At 46.3% G+C, this 9,911-nt stretch overlaps 1 protein-coding gene across 1 annotated transcript; it reads right to left on the bottom strand.

The window, feature by feature from the left end:
* Positions 1-1,486: 1,486 nt before the first annotated feature.
* On the bottom strand, positions 1,487-9,388 carry LOC127056747 (protein FAM162B-like). The gene is made up of 4 exons (XM_050964999.1): positions 9,238-9,388; positions 4,974-5,079; positions 3,139-3,247; positions 1,487-2,075 (listed from the first exon to the last, which is right to left on the bottom strand). The coding sequence occupies exons 1-4, from the start codon at positions 9,386-9,388 to the stop codon at positions 1,968-1,970; spliced, it is 474 nt and encodes a 157-aa protein (XP_050820956.1). The 3' UTR covers positions 1,487-1,967.
* Positions 9,389-9,911: the final 523 nt, after the last annotated feature.

Genomic DNA, 9,911 nt, shown 5'->3' with positions numbered 1-9,911 from the left:
CAAGTCTCTCGAAGCCCAAAAGATCATGAATCATGCAGGGTGTTTGAGGTCGTTATCCCACACATCCAAACTGGTGCATTTTCATGTCTGAAAATTTAATCATTTCTGTGGAAATGTAACTTTCAATATTTCATTAGCACAGTCTCCCAGCTGTTAGACATCCGCCAAGAGGCTTTGGTCACACTTTTTCAGTGCAGCTGTGAGATGATGCATTTATTTTAGGTGGAATTGGACAGCTGTATTATTACAAATTAATGAACTATGGTGACCAGAAAATCCAAGTTTAGCAAATAATTTATTAACAATTAATTCTGCAGACAATCAAAACTAAATAAGCGGTTGGGAATGTTCATGTGAGGCAATGACCAGAATTAAAAAGAACCACAATGCAATGCAAGAAGGCAAAACACATTGCCATGGTGGTGTGTCTCTGCATAAGGGCAGGTATCCTGAGATAAAGCTCATTGCACATGGACCCAGTCACCAAAGTCACCAGCAGAGCTGCTCAATGGCGAATGCAACTTCTCTGGCCCCAGCACCTTTAAGCTGATATTTCCCTGATATTACATGCACTGGCCATGGCCCAGCTGCCCCCATGGACCAACCCAACCCAGCTTGATGCTACACCACATTCTCCCTCATGAAGAACAGGTCCACACGGAGCGTGGACACCTCCCTGCTTGGCTGTTCCACAATTTGCCTGCTTCCCATCACGCTGCTAAGGAAGTACACACATTCTACTGCCAATAAAAGCTGAGTGTGCCCGAAAAGAGGAGACTTCGGGGCTTTTTAGGGGTGGGGGTGAAGACAGGATTTGTGCATAAGTGATTTTTAAAATTCAGCTCAGCCATTATTTCCTCCAGCAGATAGGCTTTTACCAAGCTTACCACCACCCCCTTAAAGCAAGTTGCTAGAATATGGTACGTTTGGATTGCTCTGATTTAGCACTACCTGCTTTTGTTCTTGCAAAGACTGAGAACCTGTATTTAGAAGGGTGATACCCTTCGACAGAAATGCCAGAACATTTTCTAAGAAATTTATATGGGCCACACTAGTACAGTTAGATCTGGTCAGGAATTTTTCACTAAACCATTTTTGTGCTAAAACGTGGCTTATTTTTACAAATCTCCCAACTCAAAAGCTTTTTGGAAGGAAGAGTTGAAATTGTCAGAATGTCCCATTTCGGCATCTTCCATCCAGAAAGTTTTGGGGCTTTTGAGTCACAGTGACTTTTCATTTCAAAATGTTAGTAAATTTAGACTAAAAAAGGGTTTCTAAAATGGGGGGAAAGGTCAAAATTGAAATAAAAAATACTTAGATTGACCCCCAAATATTGTGGGGTTTGTTTATTTTTGTTTGCGAAACCTTTTGAGATTTCAACTTTTCATCCTGATCTGGGATAGGAAATTTTTTTTTAAACCTCAAAAATTCTCACAGGGTGAGAAAACTGCTTCACACTAGCCACAGTATTTGGGCACCTATAATCTTCAATGTGTTTATCCTCACAACACCCCTGTGAGGTAGTCAAATGCTATCACCTCCATTTCATAGATGGGGCACTAAGGCATAAAGAGAATAAGTGACTGACTGAGGTCATGCAAGGAGGCAATGGTAAAGCAAGGAGCTGAAGCCGGGTCTCCAGAGCCCCAGGCTAGCACCCAACCCGCTGAACCACCCTGCTCCTCTTTTTCAGCTGATTCCAAGCTGGCCAATGTCGGCTTGAAAAAAAGCCGATTTACTGATTTCTGACTCTCCAACTGAGGTGACACAAAAGCTCAAAGATCAGTAGAAGACTTCTAACCAAGCCTGCTGGAATTTCCACTAGGGTTTCAAAATTCGTAAGTAAACAGTTTTCTATAGGAAATCTTTGCCATGACAAGAAGTTCCAAAGGGTTAACGGAACAGAGGTGCATATGCCACATGTATAAATCACTTATCACCTGCTGCTAAAATAAATCCCGTCTTGATCACTGAGCTTTCATTGCAGCTGCCTCCAGTTCTCTCTCTGCTTCAGCCCTCCACATGGCCTTCTTCTGGGTATTCATCCTCACCAGCGTGTCATCTCTTCTAGCAGCCTTTGAATATAGACGGTGAAACTCATTAGCACAATAAAATTTCCCCAACAATAAATATCCCACTTGTTTGCTTCTCTTGCTTTGGCACCCCAGGGTTCTTTTGATTTTTTACAATGAAAGAAGTTATTGAAGCTAGATTTCCTTGCTTCACCGAATTGCCAGTACTTGCAGCCTCGGACTAGCAGAGAAAGCATATTGCCTTTGCTCCAAAGGCATGTGAACAACTAGGACAAATCGGCCCAGGGGGGAGGGGGGCTTTCATCACTGAAAGACCTAGAAGCAGAGACCCTCTAGAGTTGTTTTGTTTGGTTCCAGTACCCATCCACCCATCACTGTTTGTTTAATTTATTTCACTCACAGGCTTCAGGCCACCAGTTTCACATCTAGGTTTCCCATCCCTGCCAGGAGGCCAGCTGCCCCCACCTACGCTGAGCTGACATTTTTGGAGGCAGTGTTTTTTCTTTGCTGTCGCTCATTAGAAGGGTCCCAGCAGCCCAGCAAGGAATGGTCACTGCACACAGCTGACAGGTGTGTAATTAGACCGAGGTGCTGGACAGCCTGTCTCACTGCCAGCAGGGCAGCAGCAACATCGAGCAGCTGCTGAGTGATGCCACAGCAAATGGTAATTCCTTTGGGACAAGCTGAGCTTGTGCGGCCTGGTCAGTGGGGAGCGTGAGCCCACAGCACTGGGAAAAGACTGGGCTGAGCGGCCTGAAAGAAATGGAGACAGTGTCTCACTTAGGGCCTGAGCCAAAGCCCAGTGAAGTCAGCAGGAGCTGTCCATTCTCCTTGGAGAGGACCCATCCTGAGCCACAGAGAAATAACTGGCTGTTAAAGCTGCATTGCAATGGGTTATTGCAAAGTCAATCAGAAAGAATAATTGTCCAATAAGTCACATGACTAATACCATATTAAAGTCAGGAACATGTGGTAAGTAACTCACCACCCCTAATATCTTGTTTAATGTGTATTTGCTCAAAAAAACTTTGTTATTAAGAAAAATGTGCACCTGCCTGCACTGTTCAAACAGTGCTTGCTGACCAGTCAGTACAAACACACTTACTTGCTTGCCTGAGATGATCATGACCAAGCAGCCTAGCAGAGTCAGTGCCATTGTGATGTAGCAAATTTTGATCCTCAGTCTGCCCCTAGCAGCTTTGATGACCTCAGATCTGCAGAAGGGCAGAGCAGATTTCTGGTCAGATGACAACAACGTGGAATAAAACAAGAGGGTTTTTTTTAGTGGGGGAGGAGTGGGAGTTGTTTAAAGAATTGCGCAGTTCTTGCCAGTGGCAGTTTATTTTTGCTCAGACGTCTTCTGTTTTCTTTATATTGATTGATTCTTAAACGGGAAGTTAACAGTAAACTAGCCGCAGCCTGAGGGATTTAGCCAAATGCTGCATAAAGCAAAGATCTGAAGGAGGCCCCCCAGGGAATGAATGCTGCTCCTCTGCCTTTTCCTGACTCACTCAGGAGTGAAGAGCAGACAAGTGGCAGAGCCTGGAGTGCAATTTAATCCTTTTAATGATTGAAATCCAGGGGGCCACATCCTCAGCTGATTGTGCTGCTTTAACCTAGATGGGGGTCTGACCCCCACTGGTAGGTACGAATGATGGTTCTGCCAGCTAATGCTGCCTTTGATGGGGTGACATGGTGCTCTGGCCTGGGCCAGGAATGCACATCTTGGCTATGATTAATGGAAGCTTTTCACATTGCAGCTGCTTCTCACGGCGACTCCCCCTTTGGTCTGTCATTATCATCCCATAACATTCCAAGAAAAGCTCCTGCACGAGGCGCCTCTCGAGTCTGGCTTTTCAACGTAGAAAGTCAGCCAAAGCAAAGCAAGCTGGCCAACAGCTGCAGTGTGGATGGAAGCGAGCGGGCAGCTGCTGAAGGCTTAAAGCACAGGGCAGTGGTACACCAGCTGGGAGGACTTTTTGAAGCTCAGCGCATCTGCAGCTGTGGCCATCAAGTTACACACGTTGTTACTAGCAGCCTCCCAGGCGAGATTCTCAGCAGGGCTAAGTGGAGATAGTGCAGCAGCCAGTGTGGGGAGAAAAGCCACTTGCACTGGCGGGTGGGCAGAGGAAAAGTCAGGAAGCAAATTGTGATTCTCAGAGCCACTGTCTGATTCCTGCCCTGCTCCTGGCAGTTCTTTGATCGTTATTCCTTGCAATAGACATTTGAGCATGACAGCTTAAGCCAATCACTCATGAAACTGTAGCAAAAGAGTGGCTTTAATGACATCTGTATGGGGAAAGCATGTGCTGAGGAACAAGTAAAGAACTCCCCACCACCACCACCACCACGTAAACACACCAACGTTAAAAACCAGGAGGCATTAATGGCTCTACTCCTTGAACTGATGTTCTTTCTTTAAAAAAGGTCTAAATAGGGAAATGAGAGTATAAACAGGCATGATGGAAACTCACTTCAGATGTTTTTTGCTAAAACTACGGATGTTCCAAATTTTCTTTTGAAAGTCATGTGCCTTTCTTAATCACTTCAGTTCATAAAAGTGGTTAAAGCACATAACCTGAAATGGACATTAGGCAGCACAGTGATTTGTGAGCTACAAAGCAACGTGTGTTAAAAATGGTTTCTGTCCTCTTCTGAAATTCCTAATCTCCAAAGCAATTTAACCCAGTTCACTTTACAGAGTTGGCAAAAAAAAGCTACTGCTTCAAGATGGGTTTGTATTGTTTTTGGACCGAGAGAGCAGCGCACCCACACAGTTCATTCACAGTCACCTAGTCCTGGTGTAATATTAGAAAAAAGAACATTTACTCTCTAAGCTTAGTTTGGTGACTGACCACGTAAGGGAAGGTCTGAACTGGCAGTATTACATGTATCCAGTGGTGGAGATTTTGACAACATAAGAAAACAAGGTCTACTTACGATAACAGAGCTGGAATATCCTCCTCTTTTTTAAACCGTCCTGCCCATAATAAAATCTTTTTATCAAATGCTGTAGGTCTTCTGTCAGTTCTGAATGTGCTATGGCCTTTAAAAGATATTACCAAAGAAAGTCATCAGCTAAGTTAAGAGTGGAAGTAAAAAGCTGCATTTAAAGAAAAAAAGCCTCAGACTGAAAGTTTAAAGAAGGGTTCCACGTTCTCTAGGAAACCTGTCATTAAGGCCAAAATCCACCTTCAGTTAAGATCAGTGAGATTTAGCCACTCACCTCAAGGGCCTTGTCTAGACATTTTCTTTCGTAGTTGTTCCCCATTGCAATTCAGCTGGTGCTAGTAACGATGAAAGGGGTTTTTTAGTCATTGTGTAGTCTAGCCACTGCCAACAATGGTTAAAATACCAGTGGCCAGTCTACATTCTGGATGCACGTTCTGCCAGGCAAGCTGCAATGGTGCATCGTTCACAACAACACTACAAGAAGTTAGAAAATTTCATTTAATGAATTTTATGGAATTTTCCAATTTGGGGGCAAAACTTGGATACATGAGATGAAACCCTGGCCTCACTGAAGTCAATGGCAAGATCCCTGTTGATTGCAATGGGCCAGGATTTCACCCATAGATTTTTAAGGCCAGCAGGGACGTTAAGCTCATTCCAGCATCAAGCCCATTAATGAAATGAAAAGTCTTTCATTTAAAAAATCTTGGAAGGAAATTCACTTTTTCTTTGGTGGGAGGGAATTTTCATTTCACTTATGAGCCTTTGACGTTAAAAAAATGTTTCAAAGAAATAATGTTGAGATGTTCTAATAAAAATGGTGCCGCCAGGGGGGAAAAGGGGAAGTGGTGGACACAGCCAAGTACCGGCTCCAAGTGCCTTGTTGTTAGCTGCAGCCTGGCCGGTAGTGGCTGATTTTGCTTGCAGCAATCCGGTGAATGGCAAGGTAATGAAGGTTCTTTCTCCCTTTGAGGGCAACATCCCAGAAAATGTATCACAAGGTCAGAGTGACATTCTCCCCACCGCGGTGAATGGCTTGATCTGTACTTTGATGTCAATGGCAAGTGTCTCACCCACCCCAGTAATTCCCTTCACTGAAATCAACAACACACACGGCTCCCAGGAAAAGCTTTGCAGCGAAAACAGACTGTACATTTTTTATGTTTGTAGAAAGAAAGCTCTCCAAAATAAATGGCTGGTCTGAAACTATAGCCATTTTTCAGCATTACCGCACACAGGTCAAGCAAGAGATTTACAAGGAGATGTTCCCCTCCCCAGTTTGGTGTTCAGAAGTCAAAAACCCAGCTCAATTCATCCTCCTTATTTCTCTGTATTTGGTTGTAACTGTGTTAGCTGCAGCATGCAGTACGGCAATGTGCAGATGCAGGAGAGGCTGCTCTGGTATCAAGCAGGAACCGAACAAACTTCAGGCCTACCCTGCGCTGACAGAGTCGCACTCCTCCATCTCCAGGCATGGCCACCAATGCAGTTTCCCTTCTTTGCTGGTGTGATTAGATCAGTTTTGCCCTTGGGCCAAACCAGCAAAAAATTCTCCCTTTCCAAGGTTAACAAACACCAAACAAAAAGTCCACATAATGTGCCTGTCTGCCCATTCTTCCTCTGTGGCAGGGGTACAATCACACCACCTCAAGTGCACCACCCTGTTGCTATGGAAGAGTCTGTGCTTTTCCACTGCCATGTCCCTGAACCAGCTGCCCCAAACCCAACCCTCCCTGTTTTCCTTTTGCCCCAGGGCCCACTGCCAACATTGGCCTTCTCCCCAACCCTTGCCCAGGATTCTCCAGTCCCGCACTTCCATGCTCCTTCTTCTGTCCCCCACCCCTCATCTGGGATTGGGACCACCACGGGCAACACCCAGGCACTGCAGAGCCTCCCCTACTCTCCCCAATATCTCTTCACACTGAGAATAAGTGCTTTCTAAGATCTCTCCCACATGCTTTGCTTCCAGCCTATGGTTCCTGCTGAATCTCTCTGCTCTGGGCCAGAACTTGAGAATGTCCTGGCCTTCCTCAAAGGCCTTATCTATCTTCCTTTCCCATCCCTCTCCCCAAGGCAGATGCTCTGGCTCTGAGAGAGAAGAGGGATGTTTTGCTGAAGAGAGTCTTGTTGACCAGAGACTCCGTCTCCTGTTTCGTCTTGTTTTTAAATGCTCAAAGTAGTGAGGTTTAGCAAACTGTCTGCCGTGTTAATTCCTTGACAACGTTGCCGTTCCACAAGGAGAATAAGGAGTGAGGTTGTGTTAAGATACAGTCCACTGGGAGACTGACAACACACTCTCATGAGAGCTAGCTACAGGCACCACCGATCTGATGCATTGCACCACACAAGATTATCCCAACATATGTCACTACGAAATAAGTCCTGTGACCCAGCCTGGAACTGCGTTCTCAACGTTGGGGCTGAAATGAGGCCAGCTGAAGTAAGCCCGCTGTCAAAGGATGACAAGAAATGGCCAGCTGGATCCCAGAGCACCTGATTTTCCATGGCCTTCTAGCCTGTGCAGCTAGAAGTGAGTGGTGGAATTTGCTCTGACCACGTGGAGCTGTAGATGACAACTTGAGACACAAGGAAGGAGAAAATCAACCCCCTTGAGCTGAGACTTTGCTGCTTAAGTTTGAAAATAAACAGTGGCATTTAGAAACACATAATGCTCTGTGGGGGGTAAGGGAGGAGGGGGTGCAACTGACGAGCCCAGTTCTCCTTGAGCTCCCCACGTTGCTAATGGTCACCATTACGGCTGCTCTCCCCGGAGACAGAAGATAAAGAGCATCATTCCCTGCTAGGGTGACCAGATGTTCTGATTTTATAGGGATAGTCCTGATATTTGGGGCTTTGTCTTATATGGGTGCAAATTACCCCCTACTTCATCCCGATTTTTTACCCTTGCTATCTGATCACCCTATTCCCTGCTGAGTTTACCAGGGTAAATAACGCCACATTGTTCTGACCAAGGCCTTTCTTTCATCCTGGTTTTGAGAGTGGCTGAAAAATTCAGCGTATAAATCCTGCATCTCTTTCTCACCCAGTGAAGGCCGGGGGGCTTTTAGAGTGTGCGTTGGAGACCTGCCTAGTTTACCCGCCCGGCCCTGGGGAGAGGTGCCGGACACACTGCTGGCTTTCTTAGCATGGTAAGGCAGTGTCAGCAGAGCAGGCTAGGGCCAGGCTACAGCCCAGTGCAAGGCAGGGAGGGCTGGAAGCCCCGGCAAACAGCCATCCCCAGGGAGTCAGCTGCAGATCTCCAGTGGTTTCTAGCCCTTCTCCCCCAGCCCCCCACCTGGCTCTTGGCTACTGAAGCTCCAGGGGAACTTTGACAGGGCCTGCCCCGTTCAGACAGGCAGCCAGACCCCTCCCCAAGACAGACAGCCTGCCAAGGAAGAGAGCCAGGCCAGGCTGCTGAAAGCTGGCAGCCAGGGGTGACACTGGAGGTGGCTGAGCACCTGCTGCATGGTACCAGGTATCGTGACTGCTGGGGAAGCCACACTGCAGGGCTTATAGGGAGCACCAAGCAGCTACCGCGCCCTCCAAGCGCCTCGCCCCATGGGAAGATTGTGCCAGCACTAACTGCCCTCTCTCAAGGTAAATCCCCACTCAGGGTCTCTCTAGCCTGGGGGAGTGTAATTCAGTCCACTTCCTGCCTAGCCATCTTTCTGTGCCCAGTGACCTTCACTTGGTGCCTGGCAGGAGCCTTCAGGGACACAGAACCTTGGTGCTGCCTGACCCGAACCCTCCCTGCACAGAGGTCACGGTTATCCCAATTTCTAACACTCCCACTGCGGGGAGAGCCGGGGGAGAGACCCCGCTGCAAGACCTACCTGGATGCTACAGCATGAATCCTGGGTATCCGAGAGCTGCTATCAGGGCATTTTTGTAAACTTTAGGTGACAATTTACTTTGCAAGGCCTGATTCTAATAGCAGCTCCATCAGCCCTGGCCGACTGCCTACAGTAATATGAATAGCTTCTCTTCTAGGACTTCATTCCTAGGGCATGAATAGATGCATCTATTTCCTGACTGGTTTGTTTTTTAATACAACTAGTTCACTTCCATGAACTGGGAACATTTGCACTGATGGAAGCAGGACTATTTTAAAATGTACATTAAGATATTGTCCACGTACACTGTAAAGACCATACAGAATCTCCTCAGCTTAGCTAGGGGATAGACAAACGGGTCAGTCGCTGGCCATTTTACTACAAATTATGTGAAACACAAAACAAAACATTTCTCTCACCTGGAATAACCTTCTTTGTGGCCTCTGCTTTGTTACAAAATGTTCTTCTTGTCAATAACTGAGCGTCCTTGGTACATGGACACCTCCAGAAATCGGTTGTTCTCAAAATACTTGAGAAAAGAGGCTTACTTTTCAATAGCCTCCCCAGCATTGTGTGCCCGGTGGTGAAAAGTCCACTTCTACCTCTTGTGCTTCAGTGAATAAACAAGTCAGTAGTAGCCATTTACTCCTATAGACCTGATGTTCCAGCCAGCACACAGCAAATCAAAGTAAATTTGCCAAGTGTTCGAAAGTTAAGCTTCTGTGTGTCTGCTGACGGTATCACATATTTACACCACTTACCAGCTTCGCTGAGTCACAATGGCTCGAGCAATAGATCTACTGCTCGTGTTTGCTCAAAGACACACCTTTAAAATCACAGGGCAATAACCCTAACTGCTCCTGCCTATGTACAGTGGTCCTAAGCCAATTCCCGTTGAAGTGACTACGAACTGTGTGTCTCAGGCTCTGTAGCTCCAAGGAGCTGCCAGTGATTGTAAAGATTTTGCATTTCTCTTATTCTTCGCTCTGTAACCCCCATGACCAGCAACAACAAATTGTAATGCCTGTATTGACCGAGAACTGAAATCGCAGTTTGTGTTAATAGAAAGAGTGCTGTGAAAGATGCTTTTCCC

The sequence above is a fragment of the Gopherus flavomarginatus genome, chromosome 8 (genome assembly GCF_025201925.1).
Source record: "Gopherus flavomarginatus isolate rGopFla2 chromosome 8, rGopFla2.mat.asm, whole genome shotgun sequence".
Taxonomy (NCBI): Eukaryota; Metazoa; Chordata; order Testudines; family Testudinidae; genus Gopherus; species Gopherus flavomarginatus.
The sequence above is the reverse complement of the archived record's forward strand: the minus strand, read 5'-3'. Positions and strand labels throughout refer to the sequence as shown.